The sequence below is a fragment of the Biomphalaria glabrata genome, chromosome 2, assembly GCF_947242115.1.
Source record: "Biomphalaria glabrata chromosome 2, xgBioGlab47.1, whole genome shotgun sequence".
NCBI classification, from domain to species: domain Eukaryota; kingdom Metazoa; phylum Mollusca; class Gastropoda; family Planorbidae; genus Biomphalaria; species Biomphalaria glabrata.
The window spans coordinates 54,497,980-54,525,024 of NC_074712.1; the positions used below are offsets into that span (position 1 = coordinate 54,497,980).

The following is a 27,045-nucleotide window of genomic DNA, read 5'->3' on the forward strand; positions in this document are numbered from 1 at the left end:
GAAATCGGTCACTTGTAGGGCAATGGAAAGCAATGTTTGAAAGAGAATAGTTCAAAACAGTCTAAAGAAGCTATTCACACGTCTAAAACACAACAAAATGACATATTCACACTTTAAAAAAAAATTGTGACGTGCAAACATTTGTCAGAAGTTACAAATGCCATTTACCTAAACGAACTATTTTTTTTAAAATTCAAAATTGAAAAAAGTAAATAGACTTTACTTTCTGATTAAAATTTTTTAATTTTACTAATTTTCCTCTCAAAATATATTTATTTTTACCTGTTGCAGCTGGGCTGTATGTTGGCTGTATGCTGGCTGTATGTTGGCTGTATGCTGGCTGTAAGCTGGCTGTATGTTGGCTGTATGCTGGCTGTATGTTGGCTGTATGCTGGCTGTAAGCTGGCTGTATGTTGGCTGTATGCTGGCTGTATGTTGGCTGTATGTTGGATGTATGCTGGCTGTATGTTAGCTGTATGTTGGCTGTATGCTGGCTATATGCTGGCTGTATCTCTGTATAGTTTTTTTTTCTCAGAAGTTATAATCACGTCATGGGAATCCTAATTGAGTAGTTCTATTAATAAACATTTTGTGCAATGGTCTTTTTTTGTCTTTCAAACGGGTTCTATTCTACATTGAAACTAAAGTTGGCCTATTATTATGACGTAGATATAAACTTTTTAAAAAAGTAACAAAGCTGTTCCCTTACGATTTGATCTCCAGGTTCTTGGAAACTCTCTTTGCTAATAAAAGAATTAAGTTTGCTCAAAATGATAAGTGTTTTGGAAACGTATCTTTTTTTCCTTATCATTCTATGCAAAAAATGTATAAAAACTATTCTTATTTAGATTAAGTTAAACTTAAGTTTCACATAATGTTACTGTGTAACTAATACAGAATAGTATTAGTCAGAATGTATAACATATGTGTATACCCTTCCTTTCTGCTTGGAATCGGACTAATGCTATTGTCTAATGGGTGCTAAATCAATCGTATATAGGTCCGACCTGTCGCTTTTGTATCTCATTTTTAAACTCTCAAGTCTGTGTTGCCACATTAATTTACTTTAGGTATGTTACAGGCCGAATCAAGAAAAAATGTCAAGGTCACTGTAACCGAGTAGCAAAGACTTCTTAAAATACTACAGGCAGAGGTGTCAATGGTCTTTCTCTGTGTCTCTGTCTGTCTTTGTAACTTTTACTCTCTGTCTCTCTCTCTGTCTCTCTCTCTCTCTCTCTCTCTCTTAATCTCTATTTATCCAACACATGAGGGCAAAACTTAATTTGAAAGAAACATTTTATTTAAAAAATATTAGCTTCGCCCAACAAAATCCTTATCCCCGATACCCGCCCCCTCACAAATATATCCTCAACTAGAAAGTCACAAAAAATACTTATAAAGAAAACCAAGCTTATATTAAGTGTAATTATAGATATCAGTTTGGATCAGTCATGTAATACATACCAGATAAACTTAGACATACACACTTGTGTGATAAACATATTTTTACCAATTGTTTTTGTTTAGCTTCTAGCTTTCTCAATGTACTGTGATCCTATCACTTTCTCAATGTACTGTGATCCTATCACTTTCTCAATGTACTGTGATCCTATTACTTTCTCAATGTACTGTGATCCTATCACTTTCTCAATGTACTGTGATCCTATCACTTTCTCAATGTACTGTGATCCTATCACTTTCTCAATGTACTGTGATCCTATCACTTTCTCAATGTACTGTGATCCTATCACTTTCTCAATGTACTGTGATCCTATCACTTTCTCAATGTACTGTGATCCTATCACTTTCTCAATGTACTGTGATCCTATCAATTTCTCAATGTACTGTGATCCTATCACTTTCTCAATGTACTGTGATCCTATCACTTTCTCAATGTACTGTGATCCTATCACTTTCTCAATGTACTGTGATCCTATCACTTTCTCAATGTACTGTGATCCTATCACTTGTCTGGATCAGTTGGGAAAGTGTGTGGGGGGGTGAGAAAGGGGTACCTTAAGGAATGTTTATAAGAATGTTTTTTAAATGCATAAAAAATGTTCACTCAGGTCTCAAAACTCCTCAAGGGAACTAATTTAACTTATACCACCACATTTGTCTAGTTCAATTTTTTCCCTTGTTCGAGATACTAAAAATAATTTTTAAAAATTGATTCTTCTGTTGTCAGGTAAAAGAAATAATTGTGCAAAATTTCAGCTTAATCTGAGATTGGATGTGGGAGAAATAACGTGTACAAACTTTTTACCAGACAGACAGAGTGAGTTGATATAAAGCTTTGTTAAAAAAGATTGAACCAGAGTGCTCTACGTATTTTATACATTAGAGACTCGCCCTACAAAATCATGTCTAAAATGTATTTGAAAGCTATTGATAAAGTTTGATTTTGTTGACTTCAACAAACAGGAACTGGCGCTATGAGCAGGCCCTGGCTAGTCTTATTTGGAAAATTGATATGAAGGACATTCATCTACAACCGGAAGCAGCCATATCTGCCCTCTCGATGCTGGGCACAACCGGGGTAAGTAGAGACGTTGTGTTTGACCAAGTTTGTTAACAAGCTGTTCTTTCCAATGCAAATATAGCCAATAGTCTGATGTTTGTGATTCAAATAGGACACTGACTAAACAATATTTGTTTGAAGATGATTTTCTTTTTTCGGAGCGAAAATGATTTTGCTTTTACTTTTTACTAATGTATTGGTACCAATGAATTTTGTTTTATTTTTTTTTTATTTTTTAAACAAAAATTCCCAATTCACATTGTGAGCTGTGTCATCACCATGATGCTTCATTAGAGGGAGGGTTTGTTGGGGCTCAACTCTTCTCTTGCAAAAGCCCTGGACAGAACCCCTGCTGTTGTGCGTAATGTGCGTACGTTACCATTCACAGAGCCGGATTTAGTCCTGACAAGACCCTATGCTATTTTAGAAATGAGGCCTCACGTTATCAATATAATGCACTTTGTCCGTAGCTCTTTCTTGATATTGATTAAAACAACCCTGGAACCATTTTGGGAGGTACCCAATCAAGTAAGGGTCCTAAGCTGTAGCTAATATTGCCTATTGGTAAATCCATCACTGACTGTGCAGGTTACAAACATGGGACTCCCTAGACCTGTACTTCGGCTAGTCTGTGCTGAGTTATACCCCCCTTTCTTTTATCGCCATTTATTATCCAACAAAAAAAATTGCTGCATTTGGTTTGCGCTAAGTTCACTAATGTGTGGGTTCAATTCACACTGTGTTAGGTTTGAATTAAAGGAAATACTATTTTGTAATACATTTGGTATTCTAGAGGAAATGTCTATAAACGGGGTTCTCAAATTTACTAACATCCTGAGATCAAGTTGCTACGTTAGCTGTTTTATATTTCTTTAACGTGGTCTATCCACTAATAACCAACCAACGATCAAGTTACTAGTTTGAAAATGTGCACTTCACATGGCACCACACGGGAAGAACTATTTCAAAACTAACTACACCCACAGACATTTGGCGTGGTGGCCGAGAAGTTTCTGGTTCGAATCTCGTGAAAGCTGTGATTTTTAATTTCGGGATTTTACATCATGCTTTAGTCCACCCAACATTATTGACATTAGGTCGGGAAAGAAGAGGAGGTTAGTCGTTGTGCTTACCACATGACACTCTCGTTAGTAAACCATCGGCCTAAGAAACAAATGACCTTAACATCATCTGCCCCATATAGCGAAAAATGTTTCATTTACATGTTTCGGATGTTCCTTCAGAGTTGAAGATAATCTACTTCCTAGTCTAAACTTTACGCAGGACAACAGGGGAGAGGGCACAATATGAACCCGGGACCATCAGAGCGCATACCGCACGACCAGGCAAACATCGCAAGGTCTGAAAGAGGATACTTTACGGGTTTTTTTTTACAGACACTGGGAGAGTTTCATTACAAGATTGTTCTAGCTCTATTTCTCTTGCTTTATGTATGTACTTTGAATATGTACAAAGACTGGCCTCGTTAGGAAACTGCAACTCAACCCACTCAACTCTGTCTACTGTCCCAGCCAATCAGTGAAATCTAAACTTATGAGACTTGAGATCTTGTGTACATTTCACTGCTTATACTTTAAATAGATCTAGATCTACAAGCCAAGAGACAAGTTTCCTGGCGGAGTGGTACAAGTGGGTGCTCTTCGCTAGATGCCGACAGAGCTAGATTGATGTCTTGAATGGAATGCATTCACTATAATTGGTTCTCGACAGAGACCCGACTGTTGCACCACTAGAAACTAAATGAATGCATCAATATTTTTGCTGATATAAGTTAAAAAAATATTATTAAATACCAGTTCTAAAACATAAGTTTACAATTTAAAACTTAAAAAACAAATCCTTTAAAATTTCAGTGAACACCTTCCAAATTTCATTCTAAAAACAACAAACGCTGTTAAAAAAAACACCCAACTCCAACATAAATACCAAGACTGGGCGTTTATTTGATACATTTCTAAACGATTTTCCGTCGGATCAGTTCTCAATTCGGATACCACTCGAAAACGTTTTTGAAAATATAATTATTTTCTCTCTCCCCCCCCCCCACTTGTTTGCTGATCGTCTGCTGTCTGTGTTTACCTTGACCTTTATTCCACATGCACACAGCCTCAGAGCAGCAGTTTAAGTTTGGGACCTGATCAAGAGCAACGCTTCACCAAGATGGGCGTTTACAAAGGGACGTTGGTGGCCCTGAAGCCAGTCAAAAAGAAGACCATCGATACGTCATCAAGGGAGATCAAATTGGAGCTGAAAGTGGTGAGTAGGCAGAATGTCTCTCTCTCTCTCTTCCCCTCCCTCTTTCTCTCTCTCTCTCTCTCTTCCTCTGTCTGTCTCTCTCTCTCTCTCTCTCTCTCTCTCTCTTGTATTGGGGTGGTGGTTTGTGACTACAGGATTTTTTCTTTTTTGTTTGTGCATGTGTGTGTGTGTGTGTGTGTGTGGTAGTGACTTAAGAAAGTTACTTTTTGTCTGACTATCTCGATGTGTGCCTGGCTGCGGAAGTTTCCTACTAGCATGTCGGCAATGATAGTACTGAAGTTATAGTCTGATAAGTTGTAGGATGTCTAAAAGGATAACTATAAAATTATGGTCTACAAATCGTGAGGATCGAACGCCTGGCTGATTTTCAAGTCTTCCTGAGTCAAGCTAACTGTAATGGGTATCTGAAATACGTTGAAAGAAGTAATGGCCGATTATCGTTGTGTTGGCCATATGTCACCGTTGTTCACCGTGTTGGCCATATGTCACCGTTGTTCACCGTGTTGGCCATATGTCACCGTTGTTCACCGTGTTGGCCATATGTCACCGTTGTTCACCGTGTTGGCCATATGTCACCGTTGTTCACCGTGTTGGCCATATGTCACCGTTGTTCACCGTGTTGGCCATATGTCACCGTTGTTCACCGTGTTGGCCATATGTCACCGTTGTTCACCGTGTTGGCCATATGTCACCGTTGTTCACCGTGTTGGCCATATGTCACCGTTGTTCACCGTGTTGGCCATATGTCACCGTTGTTCACCGTGTTGGCCATATGTCACCATTGTTCACCGTGTTGGCCATATGTCACCATTGTTCACCGTGTTGGCCATATGTCACCATTGTTCACCGTGTTGGCCATATGTCACCATTGTTCACCGTGTTGGCCATGTCAGTAGACCTCTGACCGCAGCTTTTGTCATGGAGAAACGAATGTTCTAATTTTGAAGAGTTGTCAACATTGAATTGAAAAAAAACAACTAATGTTAAGTTTAACACCAAGAAGTAAGTTTTTGTTTTCTACTAAATAAGAACATTTTAAATCATTATCTTTAAAGAACGAGAAAAACGTATTGATGAATACAAAGTAAATACCAGAAAGAAATAGGCTTGTAGTTTAGAGTTGCTGTTTTGTTGATAACTTTATCTTTTTTTTTCTTTTTTTTTTTAGAAACCCGAGCTTTAAATACATTAACATAACGTATGTATAGAGTTTTTACGTAACAGACTTGGAGATTCAGTCTTTTTATAAAAAACACTATTTTAAAAAAGGAAATATTTTCTATGTGAAGTTTTATTCATAACATCGTACAGAGATATTGCGTCGTGCTAGAGACAAACTAGAATTCACCAAACAGCTACAGCAGTCAATTGATCGATGCGTATAACAGATGGAAATCGAAGCTTATATAAAAAGGATATCGATGCGTTTAATAGATGGAAATCGATGCTCATAATAGATAAAGATCGATGCTGACTATAGATTGCAATTGACACTGATAATAAATGGCCATGGATGCTGGTGGTAATCGGTGCTGATATAAGATGGTGATCGGTGCTGATATAAGATGGTGATCGGTGCTGATATAAGATGGTGATCGTGCTGATATAAGATGGTGATCGGTGCTGATATAAGATGGTGATTGGTGCTGATATAAGATGGCGATTTGTTCTGATATAAGATGGTGATCGTGCTGATATAAGATGGTGATCGGTGCTGATATAAGATGGTGATTGGTGCTGATATAAGATGGTGATTGGTGCTGAATAAGATGGTGATTGGTGCTGATATAAGATGGTGATCGTGCTGATATAAGATGGTGATTGGTGCTGATATAAGATGGTGATTGTTGCTGAATAAGATGGTGATTGGTGCTGATATAAGATGGTGATTGGTGCTGATATAAGATAGTGATCGGTGCTGTAATAAGATGGTGATTGGTGCTGATATAAGATGGTGATCGTGCTGATATAAGATGGTGATTGGTGCTGAATAAGATGGTGATTGGTGCTGATATAAGATGGTGATCGTGCTGATATAAGATGGTGATCGTGCTGATATAAGATGGTGATTGCTGCTGAATAAGATGGTGATTGGTGCTGATATAAGATGGTGATCGTGCTGATATAAGATGGTGATCGTGCTGATATAAGATGGTGATTGCTGCTGAATAAGATGGTGATTGGTGCTGATATAAGATGGTGATCGTGCTGATATAAGATGGTGATCGTGCTGATATAAGATGGTGATTGGTGCTGAATAAGATGTTGATCGTGCTGATATAAGATGGTGATTGGTGCTGAATAAGATGGTGATTGGTGCTGAATAAGATGGTGATTGGTGCTGATATAAGATGGCGATTTGTTCTGATATAAGATGGTGATCGTGCTGATATAAGATGGTGATCGTGCTGATATAAGATGGTGATTGGTGCTGAATAAGATGGTGATTGGTGCTGATATAAGATGGTGATCGTGCTGATATAAGATGGTGATCGGTGCTGTAATAAGATGGTGATCGTGCTGATATAAGATGGTGATTGGTGCTGAATAAGATGGTGATTGGTGCTGATATAAGATGGTGATCGTGCTGATATAAGATGGTGATTGTGCTGATATAAGATGGTGATTGGTGCTGATATAAGATGGTGATCGTGCTGATATAAGATGGTGATCGTGCTGATATAAGATGGTGATTGGTGCTGATATAAGATGGTGATCGTGCTGATATAAGATGGTGATTGGTGCTGAATAAGATGGTGATTGTTGCTGATATAAGATGGTGATCGTGCTGATATAAGATGGTGATTGGTGCTGAATAAGATGGTGATTGGTGCTGATATAAGATGGTGATCGTGCTGATATAAGATGGTGATCGGTGCTGTAATAAGATGGTGATCGGTGCTGATATAAGATGGTGATCGTGCTGATATAAGATGGTGATCGTGCTAATAAGATGGTGATTGGTGCTAATATAAGATGGTGATCGTGCTGATATAAGATGGTGATTGGTGCTGTAATAAGATGGTGATCGTGCTGATATAAGATGGTGATCGGTGCTGTAATAAGATGGTGATCGGTGCTGTAATAAGATGGTGATCGGTGCTGATATAAGATGGTGATCGGTGCTGTAATAAGATGGTGATCGGTGCTGATATAAGATGGTGATCGGTGCTTATATAAGATGGTGATCGGTGCTGTAATAAGATGGTGATCGTGCTGATATAAGATGGTGATCGGTGCTGTAATAAGATGGTGATCGGTGCTGTAATAAGATGGTGATCGGTGCTGATATAAGATGGTGATCGGTGCTGTAATAAGATGGTGATCGCTGCTGATAAAAGATGTCTATTGGTGCTGATAAAAGATGGTGATCGGTGCTGATATGGAATGTAATATCGTGTTTCCTATTTATTGTTCAATTAATTGCTGGATTAACAAAAGCTGAACCAAGAAGGAATGGGATAAAGATGTTCGACTTAATCAATGGAAAAGATTTGTCAAAAATGATTAACGAAAAAAAATGATATCTGCTTCGGTGTGTCATGGTCTAGAAAACCTTGAAGTTGATATCCACAAATAACCTGTGTTAAAAAAAACCTTTATTTGGCAAAGAGCCTGACATCGCCTGACATCTTCTGACATCTCCTACATCTCCTGACATCTCCTGACATCTTAACATCTTGACAAAGAATATTTAATGAAATATAAATTTTTTTTTGTTAAACTAACAAGTTATAAAATTAAAACAATTTAAATTTTGGGTTTAATATGAAATGTTTCTTTTATTAAGATGCGAGACCTACGTCACGATAACATTGTCCAGTTTATTGGGGCCACCATCGAGCCAGGTATGACACACATTGTGACTGAGTACTGCTCAAAGGGCAGTCTAGAGGTAAGGAAATATAATTAAGTTACCTGTTTAGACAGGTAATTTTTTTAATGAATATTTGAATTTATTTATAACTCTTTAAGGCGAAACATTTGTAGACTGCGTCCATTGTACTGTAAAAGACTTCTCATCTATAGGCAATGTTACATCTCTAGATGTTACTTATACTATTGGTCTTATCTAATTGACGTCCCATCTACAGACAGACAACGTCTATAAATGCGGGTACTGTACCAGCATCTATAGATGTGTCCACAGCACACTGTTCAATTGTTTAATTAAGCGTTAGATGACTTACTGCGTTGCGTCATTTTAGCGTGTTTACTGTAATTAACAGTCCTCACTCTATTGGTATGTTACTGACTTACTTGTGAAGTCTGTGGCTGCTTTGTTGGAAACAAAATGGAAATAAATTCAATGCTGGGGTATGCCGAAGTACACAACGAAGTGCATTACATAACAAAGTACATAACAAAGTACATACAAAAGTACATAACAAAGTACATTAAAAAGTACATAAAAAGTACATAACAAAGCACAATACAAAGTACATAAAAAAGTACATAAAAAAGTACATAACAAAGTACATAACAAAGTACATAAAAAGTACATTACAAAGTACAATACAAAGTACATAACAAAGTACATAAAAAAAGTACATAACAAAGTACAATACAAAGTACATAACAAAGTACATAAAAAGTACATAACAAAGTACAATACAGAGTACAACATAATAAATAATGTTACAGACTACAAAGCACATTACAATGCTCACAATTAAAAGTACTTCCAAATTCGTTACAAAGTACATCTAAAAGATGTTGGATCAATAAATAAAATAAGTACAGAGAGGTTAGACACAAAAGGAAAAGTTCTAAAAAAATAACTTCTTATGTTTCTGTTGATGGTTTTAACAAAATTAGCCGAAATTTCGAAAATCTACAGTTTAAATATGTACAGACACACAGTGCTGCCCATTTCTTGTCCAGTCATTGTCCAATCTACGTTACGTCGTTGTATTGTCATTGTCCAGTCAATGCACAGTCATTGGCCAGACTGGTCCTTTCATTGTCCAGTGTTTGCCCAGTCCATGTCCCGACATTGCCCCGTCATTGTCCCATCTATGTCCCGACTCCCGACAATGTCCCGTCATTGACGAGTCTTTGCAATTAAAACCTAAATATAATGAGAAGGTGGACGCTATCACAGCGGAGGAGCCCGGGTTCTCGTTTGTATTGGCGTCTCAGTGGTCACCAAGAACTCAGTCAAAAATAAAGATCTAAATTTCGGACGTTTCTGCTATCAAAGTTCTTCTTTCATTTCTATTAATAAACCTCTTCCCGCACCTCCCCCCTTTTTTTTTCCCTCAGGACATTCTAGAGAACAGTGACTTAAAACTGGACGAAATGTTCATTGCGTCCATTGTCTCGGACATTCTCAAGGTAAGTCACAGACCCACTGGTAACACAAGACAAAGCAGGTCTTAGAGAGGACGTGCTAGATGCACATATTGTTGTGTAATACTGACACGGCGGGGGATAGGTTCACGTCTGTACGTGCCTCGGGTCACATCAATCTTGACTGGGTGGTCTCTGACCGGTGCTATTGTTCTATTATGGCCAGAAAGTACTGGTCAGTGTCTGGCCATGCAAATATAAGACTAATTAATTACTTTGATACTGTGGCGGGAGAAAACAAGTTTATGTAGCTCAAACGATGTACTTTGGGTATCCGCTAAGGCTCTGTCTGACTAGTGTATTGATCTAGAATTAAACTCAGCAGTATGTAGACTCGTATCAAGGGGAATGAATGTGCACTTTGATTTTCATTAAGACACTACAAGAGTTTTGGTTCTTGGCTTTCTTAAACAATGAATTCCTTTATTGGTCTTTGTGTGTGTGTGTGTTTGTGTGTGTGCGCGAGTGTGTGTGGGGAGAGAGAGAGAGAGAGAGAGAGAGAGAGAGAGAGGGTAAAGAAAGGACGAAAGCATACTTTTGATTGTTATGTGTATTAGACAGTGTATACCACCAGTAGCTAACATGACTTGAGAACACACATGATTGAGGATATCACAGACAGAGTGTATCGAAACAGTAACAAAGTGATTACTGAGTATAAAATAGAATTTATAAATTATGAAAAGTCTGTTTGGGAAATGTGTCCATGAAATCTAGTGACTATTTTGTTTATGTTTATGTTTAAAAACATATGAAGTGTATAGCAGGATAGCAAAAAAAGATTATTGAATATATCCAAGTGTTTTCTGAAATATTTAAAAATAGCTTTTATTAAGAAGAAATATAATTTGCAGCATTCAGGGCTGGAGTGCGATATTTAAATTGCGTGTCATGGGTTGGAAGACTATGTCTAGAAAAGTAGCCTGGTTGAAAAGTATGACTTCTGACTTTTGGTTGTAAATTTTTTTCCGGCGGGACAAAATTAATTCTGTATCAGCGAGCAAAACCAACGACTTTGCAGAGTATGGGTCATTGATTGACCTATATGACTAGATTGATCAAGTAACACGTGTAGGACGTAATTATAATCTTTTTGGAAGTAACGTCAACATTTTATAAGATAAGATATTTCTGTTGGTCGTTCTTGTCGTTGACTTGCTGTGAGATCTGCTTGACATGACCTGGAGACGTTAAGTTAACTTAATGACATTGTATGTTTGCTCAGGGCCGGACTTAGGAATGTTGGAGCCCTGTACAAATTGTTAATAGAGGACCCTCTCAGGCCCAGACTTAGGAATGTTGGAGCCATGTACAAATTGTTAATAGAGGAACCTCTTTTCAGAACTTGAGGGTTGTTCTTTGTTTACATTTTGTATCTGCTTTACATTCAAAAAACATTTTTTCTTGAAGCAATAAGATATAGTGAGAGAGAAAAGAAAAGAAAGCGATATAGGGAAATGTGTGGGGAGAAGTAAAGGCACAAAATGAAAAATGTTGAAAAGAATAAAGATTGGTAAAGATTTAGAAATAGACAAAATATATAATGTCAAGGACGCTGTATTACTGCCAACTAAAAAAACAAAGTAAATTTTCCTGTCCCCTGTTTTGCTACAAACAGAAGTGAGTAGAAATGTGATTGTCTATTGCTAAATAGTTCACCCTGATAATTATAGTCTGGTCCTAATATAGACATTTCCTGTTTTAGGGGATGATCTACATACACAGTTCAGCAGTGGTGTCTCACGGTAACCTCAAGTCTTCAAATTGTCTGGTGGACAGCCGATGGGTCATCAAAATCTCAGACTTCGGGCTGTGCAAGTTCAAGTCCAAACAAGAGCTGCCCTACCACGGCGAGCACGCCAATTACAAAAGTGAGTCGCGTGGGGTCAATGTCAAGGTTGTTTTCATTGTATAGGAAAGGAACAAAGTGTTTGTCTGTAGGTCCAAACATGATCTAGTAAAAAAAACTACAACAGCAACAAAAAAAAAAAAACAAACTTAACTAGCTTGTTATGCTCGTAGTTTGTTTGTCAAAGTAAGGTTCCTCTTTCCAGGCCTAGCAATCTATTAGGCAGATGATGTAAGGGTCATCTCTTTATGTGGCCCATGATTAACAAGGGTGTTGTGTAGCCAGAACAACGACTTTAACTTTCCCCAATTAAAATTCATTTACTCATTAGAGATGGGTGAACTTTTTCCCCAAATAATGTCAGGAGGACTTTAAAATAAAAAGCTTGCACTGTAAGACCATGTGTTTGGACAATCAAGATTTTCAAATCATTTTTTCTAAGCAGGTAAATATTTAGAAGTTGTTTTTATTTACAAAACAGGATTCTTGTGGACTGCCCCTGAGCTGCTTCGACTGTACAAACCACCCCCACAAGGGACACAAAAAGGGGACGTTTACTCTTTTGGCATAGTCCTGCACGAAATTCTAAACAGAAACGGTTGCTATGGAGATTGTCACTTAACCCCTAAAGGTATGTATGTTACTACAGATACAATGTGTACGTGTACAAACAAGATTCAGTTGAATTCTTCTGTTCTGTTACTGAAAGTGAAAGTAGAAAATATATGTCTAGTCAAGTTTAGCTCTCTTCCTCTTTCCTAGCTCCCTCTCTGTGCCTTACTCTAACTCCCTCTTAGACTCCTCTTTTGCCCCATTCTCTTGAGGTATAATCGGGTGTAGGGTGGGAGTAGGGTGGGTGTAGGGTGGGGATGTTATAAAAATGATCGCTTCATTGTGTGTAGTTATTTATTAAAACAAGAATTTTATTAAAATACTTTCTATCTCATACTCTCATTCTCTCTCTCTCTCATTCTCTCTTTCTAACAGACATAGGTTTCTGTGTCAAAACAGAAGTATTCCTTTATTACATGGATGGCACATAGGCAAGAGTGTAGACACATGCATCCATGAACTATTTTTTCATTTATAAATATGACTTTTGACGCTTGGACAGTAAGCAGGTTTCCCTACAGGACCGGTCTTAGGCCACCGCAACATGTAGGACCGGCCCTGTTTCCCTACCTTGTATAACTTGTACAAATAAACTGAAACTCATGCACGTTTCACAAGGGTGTTAATGTTTAAAAAATCATAAAATATCGAACGAGTAGAACTCTTATTAAAAGAACAGCAGACTATTGTAGTCAAACTAAATTTCCATTTGAATGGGCCAACAAAATTATCTTATCTTATCTCTTATCTTATGTTAAAACAACAACAAAGCGAAATAAAGGAAGTATTGTTTTAAAAACTCATTGGTATCTCTTATTCTCACACATTTTTTTAAAAATAATTTTAAATGCATTAACGCCTGCTTATGACTGCAATTTAATTCCAGCTATTCTATAAATTCTGTTAAAAAAATTCAACGTATATCCTTACAAAGAATACATGATATTATTGCATTTTAAACATTCAATGAGTATATGTAACTTTTGACTACATTCAAATTTGGGCTTCATGGGATGTTCAGTCTTAAAAAGAGATATTTAACTTCATAGGAACGACATTCTTTTGAGAAACATGAAAATATTATATATATTAAATTATATTCTAACAAATGACAAAAATATTAAGTTATTTGGACAGCTAAAAATAGTATTACTGTACCAGGTTTATTGTATATTTTATTTAAAATACAACTTATTTTGAAAACATCAGAAGTAGAAGTGATAGCTATCTCAATCACGGTTCAGGCGATGGTGACATCGGATTTCCCGTAGCGCTTTTTTGTTTTCAAGATCGAAACGTGACAGACGGTCGACGCTCGAGCAGCATGAAAGCCTAAGGGGCCGCTACAATTACATACAATTTCAATTAAATTACGTCCGTATTTGAAACGGTCATCCGTTGTATTTGTGGATTATTATTAATTAACTATTTAAAATTTAAAATTTTACTATTTTGTAAAACATAAAACAATCGTAATGGTGGAACACCAGAGCGCGCTTCAGACTGTCTGAAGATCTCGATTATATTTCCTGGTCAACTGTCTTCTAGGTCTTGTTGGTATTTTATTAGTCATCTCAGCTCTGTTTGAATTACGCACTGGTAAATTCGAGTCAATTCGGGGTCAGGGAACACAACAAAACCCTTCGTACTTTGACATTCTAATAGTCAATAGGGAATGTTGTGGCTACATCTAAGCAAATCATTACAGAACCGAGTGAAGAGAACATATGCAGGTGTACAAAGAAAATACTAACGGACGATTGTTTCTGTACATATGTAATATATGTACAGGTGCACCCAATGAATATCTCCGATTTCTTCCCCCGGGAGACAGAGAGACTATGAGCACTCGAAATATGCAAATGTCCAATGTCCACGTGTTCACGTCTCAAGATTCTAGTGCTGAACACATAAACACTCCACCAGGGCCACTAGTCAAGAGCACTTCATTTCTGGTATTTGTTTGCAATGTATTGATATGCTCCACTAGAGAGTGTTTGTTTGTTTGTCGGGTTCCAAGGTTCGTTCAGAACTGAAACATAGTACGTCTTGTCCAGATCACCTGTAGGACGGCAGGAGATGGTTACGGTAGCGGTAAGGTTTCTAATTCAGGACCATTACCACATGACCATGCGTAGTAAAAAATATGGGGTGGATGCTTTGAAAACAAGCAATTACCATGCCTTTTATAGCAGGCCACCTTGATTCCGAGTCAAGATCATGAGTTTGAATCCTGCAGTCGATCTATTCCGAAATGATTATAACAGTTACATTATTTGGCCTACATTAAAGACCAATATTAAAGATAGAGAAATGTTTGGTAACATTGACTTCCTGATTTGAAAACGTTCATGACCTCTGACCCTTACCTTTGCCTTCACAACAATACAAACAATAGACTAATTGGATAGAGTTAATCACACACTCTCTCAGCACATGTCACTTTACACGAAGTCTGTATACATCACGTTTCTGCCTGACAAAACAAAAACTGTACATGACCAGCAGACGTTGAGCTTCAGACACATTCCTGAAAATATTTTTTTTTTCATTAGTGGTAAAATTCGTACTTCGAGATTAAGATTTAAAATAACACAAGAAATCTCCCCTTTAAGACAAAGATTTGGCCCAGATTCTTTTTAGAATTGAATCTAGGTTTAATATCCTTATAAAAAACAAACCAGTATTTGAGTTTAATTTCTTGTTTCCTAATGTAAGACTGTAAGTAAATAGTTACATACAAATACATTAAAACCAGGAATATAAAGTCATGGTAACAACTTAGATTCTGAATGCTACAGATTAGCGCAATGTGTCACATGACTAATATACGCGACATATATATTATGTCACGTCTAATGCAGACAAAGCCGTTATAAAATTGATTTTGTTTAGCGAATCTTTCTGCTTACAGCATGTTCAGTGCGTTCTAATCTCTTTTGTAGAACATTTGGAGGGAGAGGGGTATTTGGGAGAAGGCTTCTGGGCTGTCTTTAGCAAACACAACTCTGCTGGAGTCGGGATTTGAACCCTAACCCCTTTGTTAATTGGCAAATAGATTTTATTATAAAAAATATAGAAACAGTAAAATATATTTAAACAAGGTTACAAAAGACAGTTTGTGTGGAAACACAAACTCAAAATCGGCCCCCGAAGTAAAATGTTTTAGATAGTTTACTTCCTAGTCCAAACCTCCAGCAGGAGGTCGACGGGGGATGGGAGCAGGCAGGGTTTGAACCTTCGATCGTCGATAAATCCAAACGACAGTCCAGCGCGCAAACCGCACGACCAGTGGTCCACCCAAGTAGGCTTCAATATTTTCAGAAAGAACATCCGAATGAAATTATATCAAAGACAAATGAGAGATAAGAATGGAGAAAGAAGGTTAACAGATCTTGTGTAGTGCCCCAACCGTCCCGCAGATCAAAGGATACGTGAAAGTGAATGTAAAGTTACATGTGAACCTGGCCTAACTAGTTTGTGGTCTATAGGGCAGATGATGTAAAGTTCATCTGTTTTTGTGGCCTACGGTTAACGAGGGTGTCATGTAGCCAGCACAACGACCAACCGCCTTTGCTTTTCCCCAACTAATGTCAGGTACCCATTAGAGCTGGGTAGACTCAGAAGTTGAAAATCCCAGTCTTCACCAGGATTCGAACCCGGGACCCTCGGTTCGAACTAAATAAGTTAATTGTTTTGAATCTCATATTCTAATCCTAAAAAAAAAAAAAAAAAAAAAAAAAAAAAAAAAAAAAAAAAAAAAATTCGCTAAATGTTTACGAAAATGATATTTATAAGATTACTATTCGTCCTAAATTAGGTCTAACATATAATGCATACTAATTAGCTTTTTCTTATAAAAAAACTGCTTGCATAATTGATTTTAAAAATTAGAATTTTCGCTTTCAGGAAAAAAAAAGTAGCCGTTGCATCAGAACTTTGAATGGTCTAAAATATTGGAAAGTCGGATTTTCATTATCTCTTCTAGTTTACGAGATCTAAACGGGACAGACGGACAGACGGACAGACATTTCGCACAAAACTAATAGCGTCTTTTCCCCTTTCGGGGGCCGCTAAAAACATTTTTGTGTCATTTTAAACAAAAATTTTAAAATATTTACATGGAATGGAAGATCTTTACATGAAAAAAGTTAATCAGCTAGTATTATCCTACTTCTCTTTTCAAAGAAGCTTTTCCGAAGCTTTTGAAAAAAATAAGAACTTTTTTCTCTTTTTCGGCAGAGATAGTCCAGCGTGTAAAAGATGGCCCAATCAATGGGGTACCCTTCAGGCCAAGCATCTCTGAGCTAAACTGTGATAGTGCAATACTGACCACTCTAGTCGCTTGCTGGGATGAAGAACCAGACCTGAGGCCGGACTTCAAGACTTGCAGGAAAAATTTGAGATTTATGCAGAAAGGAATGTAAGTAATGGTCTTCTTTAAACGGATGTGAATAGGAATAATGAAATGACAGACACAAACACACAAACATGAGAGTTTTGTCCTCAACTAAATCAACGGAAACAAACACACAAACATGAGAGTTTTGTCCTCAACTAAATCAACGGAAACAAACACACAAACACAAACATCCACTGGTTAAATATTCTACTATTTTCACATTTACATAATACAGCTTTATGTGTACTTTTTTGTTATTAAATGAAGAATAACCGTAAACATAGAGATGAGTATTTGAAATATATCGCTAAATCAATGTTTTGAATAAGAGTTCTTACTTTCTTATCTCTATTTGCTATGTCCTCATAGTCAAAGAACACGTAACCTTTATAATGTTTGTTAACAGCGCTATGTAAATTAAATAATTATTATTAATTGTGTACAACTCTCTAATTGGAATGTCTCTGCTCGGACAGCTACGTTGTGAAAGATTATTGATACATTACATTCTTTACACATTGAGGTCATAGATGTTTAAAACTATACATTTGAACTTTAACTTTTCCAGGCGGTCCAACATATTTGACAACATGATGATGATGATGGAGAAATACGCCAACAACTTGGAGTCTGTGGTGGCGGAGAGGACAGTGGAGCTGCATGAGGAGAAGAAGAAGACAGAGACGCTTCTGCATCGAATGTTGCCTTCGTGAGTGTCTCTTGGAGTTAACATTTGGTACCCCACTTGTTAGAAGCAAACTGCGATCTGTCGACAAAATCTAAGCAGTCTACATGTAGTATACATGAGGTCAATGTCGACAAAATCTAAGCAGTCTACATGTAGTATACATGAGGTCAATGTCGACAAAATCTAAGCAGTCTACATGTAGTTTACATGAGCTCAATGTCGACAAAATCTAAGCAGTCTACATGTAGTATAAATTTGAGGTCAATGTCGACAGAATCTAAGCAGTCTACATGTAGTATACATGAGGTCAATGTCGACAGAATCTAAGCAGTCTACATGTAGTTACATGAGGTCAATGTCGACAAAATCTAAGCAGTCTACATGTAGTATACATGAGGTCAATGTCGACAAAATCTAAGCAGTCTACATGTAGTTACATGAGGTCAGGGGCGGACTGAGTGTCAAAATCGGCCCGGGCATTTCTATGCTATTTGGCCCACAAATTCTATATCATATGATGGGCATCCATTTCTAGGTGTCCTCTAAGTCATTGTGTTAAGTTTGATAATGTATTAATATGCATGTATACACTGAACTCTACATCTTTATTAGAAATACAGGCTTTATGTTACTTTTTAATCGCTAAGTATGTAGGCCCTAAAAGGATGAAGCCTACTAGTAGCACTGTGCAATGACAGGCTGTACTTAGATGAGATAATCTCACGGACGGTAACTCAACTCTAGCAGATGCACTTTTGATCTATATCTTTCAGAAACAAGGAAGAGTTATCTACCCTAGTTCACATACGAGAACAGATCTTCAATCTTGTTTAATTTAATGTTCTCAAGTACATTTACTCTAAAACTTTCGTTTAGAAAGAGAATGTTATCTCCCTTTTCTCCTCATTTATTTACTAGATTTATTGAACAATAGATGTACAATGTAAATACAAAAAGAGACCCTAGGCATGTTCTGCTGAATAATTTATTTAGATTTTGTTTTTTCATGCCAAATGTAATAAGACACTTCTATGCAACCACAACTATTTCTAAACTTAAGTTATATGCAATTTTTTCTTGACTAACTACGGAGGAGACTGATATTTTTTTAATTTTTATTTTTTTTAAACCGTGGACAAATGTGTAACACTCGTAGACTTTTAGCAGAAACAAATGACGTCAATGAAAGTGACACAGTTAAGACACCAATTATATTCAACATTCACTAGAATGGTCCGCCGTGTAATTACTACTTACAGATGAGCTTCCCAGACATGTGAACAACAGTGATTGAGTAAAGTATGAGTGGCCTTCACCTTTCCCTCTACCTCCTCCCTCTTCCCCTCTCTCTATCCCCATGAAATTAAAAAGAATTCTTCAGTGGGGTTTATAAACAGACACGAGAAACCTTGGGGTAAAAGTTGTTTTTCTTGACAATTCAAAATGAAACTCAATGAGGAGGATAAAGTCTTATTTGAAATGATCAAAGTGACCAAGAAGGAAGTGTTCACTTTCTTCTAGTCTAATATCTTGAGTTTAACAGTTCCGAATCAGCAGACATGTTTAAACAGTTGACAGAATTGACATGAAATATGACAGAATTGACATAAAATATGACAGAATTGACATAAAACATGACAGAATTGACATTAAATATGACAAAATTGACATAAATATGACATAACCAACGACCTCACGAGAAAATTGTGCTAGCATCTTTGTATTTTTTGTGTTTGTTTGAGACCCAATCCATTTAAAAACAAAATTTCAATTTGACTGTGTGCAGGAGTGTCGCTGCTCAGTTGGTACGTGGTCAGCCAGTCGTCCCAGAAGCCTTTGATAGTGTGACAATTTATTTTAGTGACATCTGTGGTTTCACTGCTATGTCCTCTGAGAGTACGCCGCTACAGGTGAGCCACACAGATCTGTGTTTGTATACCTTTGGTACTGATACCATTAGAAGCATCGTTAAGGCTGATTTCACATGGTTATTAATTATTTTTATGGGTACTCAACAAATTACTCGGGTTTCAACAGGAATAGGATGGTCCAACCGAAGGTTTTACACAGATACAGGGACTCTTTGACTTTTAAGCCTTTCCGACGGGTTACAACGCTTCTACTATTCAGGATATTTTGAAGTCAATATAAATACTAAACAACAGCTGCTAATTCTCTTATCTTTGATGACATAGACTTTGAGGATGCCTCAAAGTGTATTGATGTAATGAGCTTATCAACACTAAATATTAAAACAGTGGTCTATTTCAGGGGTCGGCAACCTTTTGAGTCGGAAGAGCCAAAAATTAGAATTTACAAAATTTTAAAGTTTTTAAAGAGCCACAACATTTACATTTTTTCTTACCAACAATAAATAGTACTCACACAATATTTAATGAAAAAAAAACGAATATATTTATTCATATATAATTAGTGTTTTCACAACAAATTATATAATATACATATGGCATTATTAGATAATTATTTTTTTTTATTTCGGTAGTACCTAAAGAAGTTAAACATTTACTTACAATACTAACTTGTGCTTCACTAACAAACAATTGAGCAAACAAATTCAAGGGGGAGGGGTGTGGTGACAGGCGAGTACAAGTGGCTCAGAGATAGAATCGGCGTCTAATTTTCGTTAAACGATTCAGAAATATTTTTAAAAATGTTTCGATAAAATAAATAATATTTGCGTATGGAACTAAAGAGCCACAGCTTCACACCCAAAGAGCCGCATGTGGCTCGCGAGCCGCAGGTTGCCGACCCCGGGTCTATTTCAATGTGGGTAATCGGTGTGTTAGAATGTTTCTCTATTTCCATATTGCGTATATAGATAGGAAAGTAGATTACATGTATTATATTATATACTTTAACATTACAAAGTCAAATTCACTGATCAGAAAGATTGCAGATGTTAAATAGTCCTCTGATCTCATTTCATAAAATAAATAATTCAAATTTGTATGACGTCATTGATTAAATTGATTACAATGATATTGATAGTACTTCTAAGGGAGTTAAATAAGTACTAAGTACGATTGTATCCGAGAAATAAACGATTGTCGAACTTTTCTTTGAGTCTGATTCACAATGCTTGAATTTCACTTTAAATAACCTCGTTTTTAAATGTTGACCCTCTCGTCCCATTAATTGTATTCCTTTTTTTTTAAATTAAAGAATTTACTGCTTTTGCATTTACTAACAATTTTATGCAAATATTTATTTTAATATACATTACGAAGTTTGAAATATTCTGGATTCACTCATATTATGCATTGGGCTGAACATCTGTTATACTGGTTCATAGTAGCCTCTAAATAATCTTAAAAAAAAAACAAAAAACCTCTGCCTAGTGTAGACAATTTTTGTGCAAGTATGACTAATTTTAAATAAATTCAGCTATTAGCAGGCTTTTTAAATTTTGGGATTAAAATAAAATAATTATATATGATTACATAATTATTCAGGATATAATTCTAACGATGCCAGTGACAAGTTTGTAATATTCGTGTATTAAAATCTTCATGATTGTTTGTCTTGTCATGTTTGTCACTGTTATCACTTTCTCTCTCTCTCTCTCTCTCTCTCTCTCTCTCTCTCTCTCTCTCTCTCTCAGCCCTTTGTTCATTAAGCAGAGGCGTAGCTAGGTTGGGTTGGGGAGGGGGGTAAGGGGAGAAATTGAAAATCCCCCCCCCCAAGCTTACACTCGAAAAAAAAAGGGGGAGCATCGAATGGGTGTTTTTTTACAATAAATATTAAATATTACGCAAAATGCAGAGTCCCCACAAAGAGGTCAAGCCCCCCTCACCTCCAGGCCCCCAAATGATGGCAAATTCATAGCTACGCCTCTGTCATTCAGACAAGTTTTGAAACTTTACTTGTACAAAGACATTTCTTGTTATGTTGGCGTACTAATGAACATAAGCGACAATTTTTCACACCTTTAGCTGAGCTGGTGCCAAAGAGTGACTTATGGTTTATAACTTAAATATGAAAGAGGGCTTAAAGAAGACTCTGGCAATAAAACATAATCTTGAATGTTCATTACCTTGAAAAACAGAACACACCTCACAGTAGTGTCGACTAATGTCATGATAGAGCTGATACAACTGAATATGTTAAAGTGGATGGTACCATAAGTTGATTCTAATGATTAACCTGTGCAATAAATTTCATTGTTTCCATGTTGTGTGACCAGGTGGTGGACCTACTGAATGACCTGTACACCCTGTTTGACAACATCATCAAAGACTATGACGTGTACAAGGTGGAGACCATTGGTGATGCCTACATGGTGGTCAGCGGACTGCCCAGGAGGAATGGCAATCATCACGCAGGGGAGATAGCTTCCATGTCTCTGGCCCTTCTGACCGCCATTAAGCAATTTAGGATACGCCACCGGCCCAACGACATCCTGATGTTAAGGATAGGGATTCACAGCGGTAGGATAATACATTAAACTCAATTGTAGAAAGATATGCATTCGTAGGATATTAATTAACGCTATGGTATAAAGTAGTGATAGAAAACTAAGAATCTAAATAGTTTAAAAACACAATGTGATAGAACAATACGATGAGAAAATAGACTACTGTCTTTATTTTTGTAAAGGCAACAAAGATCCGTTTGTGTCCTACATAATTCCTCCTTGATCACTGATGCCCTACGAAACTTTAAGCAAGGCCTAATGAAGCAGCAATGGATCGGTGCTATTGCGTGGGACTCCTCGGCGTTTTTATGCAGTGATGCGGCCAGTGACATATTTGTATTCTTTTCGCAGTCGAAAAATGCTGGGCCCTGCAGACCTAGATATACATGTCTTGTAACATCCTTTTAGGCGAAGCCACTGTTGGTCAATTTAACTTACAAAAAAAAAAAATTCGTCTACACATTTTTTTTTCGACTATAACATTTTCTTGGGTCTCACATGTAGAAATAGATCTATGTGCCGGGCTTTCTTCAGACATATTTAGCTCAGATCTTGTATATCTTTTGTTTTTTGGTTAAAAGACGAAAACCGACGGAATGGAATAGTAACGACATTAAAAACTTGAATTCATATGTATGCACTTCTGTAGGACATAGAATGTCTTCGAACTGAAAGAACTGATTGTGAAAACTGTACACAGTGGCTGAACAAATGAACGGAATGAAAGAACGCGAGACAATGAAGAAACACAGAGTATTAGTTAGGGAACCATTGATATTTGCATTAGAAATACCAAACGTCACTATATAGTCACTGTCTAGCGATTGTTTTCATCTGTTTTCTTTAGATAATTCAATCTAAACTGCTCAATGGCTATTACAACATAGGTGAAGTGCAATATAGTTGATATTGTGTCTAAAATTTTAGTATTCATAATATTTACAATTATGCTCAATCACACAAACTTACGTTCGTATTATAGTTTTAAACAAAATACCTCTAATACTTCACTATTTTTTTCACCATGTCCAGGTTCCTGTGTGGCTGGGGTCGTAGGCCAGACTATGCCCAGATATTGTTTGTTCGGTGATACGGTCAATACTGCGTCACGAATGGAGTCTAACGGTGAAGGTAAGAAACGTATACCCCTCACCCCGCCTCCTCTTTTGTTTTTAAATCTACCCCATTTTGTGAACCCCCTCCCCCCCCCCCCCCCATCATTTTTATAGAATATAAGGATGTGTGACCTAGAGGTAGAAAAGTAAAATGACTCAGTCTGTGTGTGTGTGTGTGTGCGCGTGCGTCCATTTGTGTGTGTGTGTGTGCGTCCATATGTGTGTGTGTGTGCGTCCATGTGTGTGGAGTAGAAGTGCTCTTTTTTCTTATTGTGTCTATAGAGCGTGCAATGTTTTGTATGTATCAGGCAGGAACACCAATGTCAGTAGAGAATAGGTCTATAATTAACATGCACATCTAGATTAACCCATGAATATTCAGTAGCACATGAATACGCGAAGGACTTCCTTCCTTTTTTTTTTAAGGAAAGTTTGTAATTTATAAGATCTAGAGCAGCCGAGCCTTCTGACCTATTAGTTGCATTAGGTCTAAAATTTTGTTTAACCCTTAAAGTGCTGAGCTGTTTTACAAAATGGAATTACAATTCTGATGTTTAGAGGCTAATCCACCACACGCGTTTAAAGGGTTAACATTGTTGTTACGGTTGGTGTCTGTGATTGAGAGAGAATATGTGTGTGTATATTTGAAATAGTTCTACAATGACGTAATGTGTCTTACTCTCTAAACAGCCTTAAAGATTCATGTCAGTGAAAGCTGTAAAAATCTGTTGGATGAGCTTGGAGGCTACACCCTAATAGAGCGCGGCACAGTGTCCATGAAGGTCAGTTGAGTACTTGAAAACTGGACAACTCTTTTTTAAAGTATAATTGTTATAAAAGAAAAAAAAAGTTCCCCTTTTAGACCTTGCGATCTATGGGGCAGATGATGTAAAGATCATCTGATTCTGTGGCCCACGGTTTACGAACGTGTCATGTAGCCAGCACAACGACCAACCGTCTTTACTTTTTCTAAAACTAATGTCAGGTACCCATTGGTGCTGGGTGGACCCATAAGTGTCCTAAAGATCCCGAAAGTAAAAATCCTAGACTTCACCAGGATTCGAGGCCTGGACACTGGTTTGGAAACCAAGCGCTTTACCACTGAGCTACAGCATTTCCATAAATGTTGTAATAAAATATAATTGCTTCCAAACGTCGCCATTTGTTTTCAACTATCGGGGATCATACCATTAGAACTTGGTAACTGGAAATTATTCGAGATTGCATTTCTGTTTCTCTTCAAGGTGTTTTGGTTAAAGTCAGATGAGAACAAAATATTTATCATATTCTTAGCCAGAAAATTGCCACAGTTTTTTATAAAATGTATATTTCTATACTAAAGAACTTTAATTCATTCTAAAATATTCACAAAATATAGAAATTTACGATCTATAGTACTTTTTAATGTTATGCTTTTAATTGACTAGCTTTCGATAAAAAACTTTTACAGAAATTAAGAATAAGATTAATAATAAATATTTTCTAATATATTTTGTAAAGATACTTTTCAATTATTCAATTCCTCTAGGGCAAAGGTGAACAAGTCACCTACTGGCTACTAGATGAGGATCCTCTAGTTCGGGAGAGACGTGCCAGAATATCAGACGACAGTGGCGTGCATATGGATCCAGCCACAGATTTGACTCACAATGACATTTTTTTCGGGAAGCAACGGGAGGCCAATGGTAGCGCCCGCTTACCCATTTTACGATCCTCGCTAGTTCACAGTGGCGCCGGCCATGAAAACTGTAGTCCCACACGGACCCCGAAAAAATCTAGAAGCGCGAGGTTCTGCAAAGAATCTTTCGCTGGAGGGCGATCTGTCTCCCAAACTCTCAGAGACAGCTTGAACGGCGACAATTTCTCTGAATTAACTAGCGCTGTGAACGTTGATAATATGGAACCAGCTTCACAGGCTCAGAAAACACCAGACATTTCCCATGGTGATCTTATAACTTTGAATCCGTCCGAATTGAACAATTCTGTAAACAATGGCATGGTACCGAATCTTCTAGCCCGCGACTCGGGATTTATTGGAAACCAAGAAATGACAACTGGAGAGTGGGTTGACAAACACGCAGAGTTACACTGGTCAAACCTGGACCAGGCGTCCAATTACTCTATGAACAAAGCATTGTCCTCGGGGAATGAGAACTCGCTCTCTCCATGCAAGACTTGTGGAGCCCCAAGGCTTAAGGGAAAAAAGAAACACAAGTGCAAGTCAAAGAACCTTAAAAAGGGAACCACAAAAGAATTTGAAGAGAGAATATTCTCTACCCATTCCCCTGCAACAAAACATAGAGATACCCCTAGAGATACGCCCAGAGATACGCCTTCCTCTGATTCCGTTTCCAATTTGAACCAACCCTTTGAGAAATCTCAAGACACTTTAGTGTTACCTCATGTGCTTGACAAATATATCGATCTCACGCCTACAATTGAACAGTTTGCTTTCGAAGGTCGTGGCTCGGTCCACGTTTCGTCCCAGGACACATTCCCAAAGCTCCTTGATCACAAATATACGAACGGGTTCGCCGTGCAAGACAGCCCTAGAGGCGAGTCACCAAGCACAGCCTCAGATTCTGGCATTCAAATCAAGAGCAACAAAATCCACCCCATGGCTTTGGAATCGCTAAGCAACTGCTACGAGAATTACTGCCTACTGCTACAGGACGATGAAGTGCCGTCTGGTATACAATCCAGCAGTTTGGTAGAATTCACCAGCTCCATTGTCTAAGATATAAAAAAAAAATACATAATTCGAAATTGAAGATACTCTTCTGGTGGAAGATATTTCTATTCAGAATTCCACTGACCAGCTTGAACAGCAATCCAATGATTCATTGTTAACAAGCAGAGCTGATTTTGATTTCATATCGGAATGGTTTCAGTTGATATGTAAAGGCACAAATATACACAATTTGTTATAAAGACGAAAAGGATTCGTCAATTTGCATATTTTACAACTCTACAACCCAGTGATTGCCAATAACACAAACAGTATATCTTAATCGTAATATGTACTATATAATGCACTTTTGAATGAAAACATTTGCCCAATGTGTTAGCAAACATTTTAACATATTCTTGGTTTACCTCATTACAATACTTATTATTTTGTTTTTGTTTTATTATAATTTATATGCTGTATTTCTTGAGATATTTACAATGTATAGTACTTTCTGTTTTATTCCCAATAAAGGAGAGTAACTCTAGCCACAGGCTGCTCTCATTGGTTTTCAAAATGTTAATTATTTGGTTATCTCCCTTCGATTGAAGCTTTACTCGAATAGTTCCGGTGAAAACAGTGAAAGTCGTTTATTGACACTTTCCTGTTATTTGAAAGCATTTTTATCATTAGTATTATAAGTATACTACACTACATATTGTAGTTTTATTGGGCCTATAAAAATACTTTATTTTAAAACTTGATTATGAAATGATTTCGAAAAATAAAATTTTCTCTTGACAACATGTTGATAACGGTACATTCATACCGATAAATATTGAAGTAAGTAAATATATATCACCCCATAGTTTATACTATCCATATGTAAGAAACTTCCTCAAATGTCTTGATACCGATGTTAATAATATACATTTACTATAACCCTCAACTCGTTTGATAGCGTAGAAGGCTTTCAGTACTTTAAGTTCGAACAAAGAGTTCGACACCCCACTTGAGCAAAACTGTACTTACCGAGTGCCTAAAGACAGCACGGTAACCTTCTCCCACATACCCCTTCCCTCTTCCTTTCACTGATCTATGTCTTTTATCTACTGAGAGAAAGGTC

At 37.1% G+C, this 27,045-nt stretch overlaps 1 protein-coding gene across 1 annotated transcript; it reads left to right on the top strand.

Annotated features, from left to right (window-relative positions):
• The first annotated feature begins 2,428 nt into the window (after positions 1-2,428).
• LOC106058464 (receptor-type guanylate cyclase Gyc76C-like) lies at positions 2,429-26,386 on the top strand. The gene is made up of 13 exons (XM_056021471.1): positions 2,429-2,539; positions 4,649-4,798; positions 8,589-8,693; positions 10,064-10,135; positions 11,856-12,021; positions 12,481-12,630; positions 16,854-17,034; positions 17,582-17,722; positions 19,488-19,611; positions 21,906-22,149; positions 23,169-23,267; positions 23,942-24,033; positions 24,780-26,386. The coding sequence occupies exons 1-13, from the start codon at positions 2,474-2,476 to the stop codon at positions 25,986-25,988; spliced, it is 2,799 nt and encodes a 932-aa protein (XP_055877446.1). The 5' UTR covers positions 2,429-2,473; the 3' UTR covers positions 25,989-26,386.
• The last annotated feature ends 659 nt before the right edge of the window (positions 26,387-27,045 follow it).

Bases quoted from the DNA above. Each gene is read 5' to 3' on its own strand.
- LOC106058464 (XM_056021471.1), top strand. From the start codon at position 2,474: ATGAAGGACATTCATCTACAACCGGAAGCAGCCATATCTGCCCTCTCG. The intron at 17,035-17,581 runs GTAAGTAATGGT...TAACTTTTCCAG, and splicing joins AGATTTATGCAGAAAGGAAT to GCGGTCCAACATATTTGACA. The intron at 17,723-19,487 runs GTGAGTGTCTCT...GACTGTGTGCAG, and splicing joins CTGCATCGAATGTTGCCTTC to GAGTGTCGCTGCTCAGTTGG.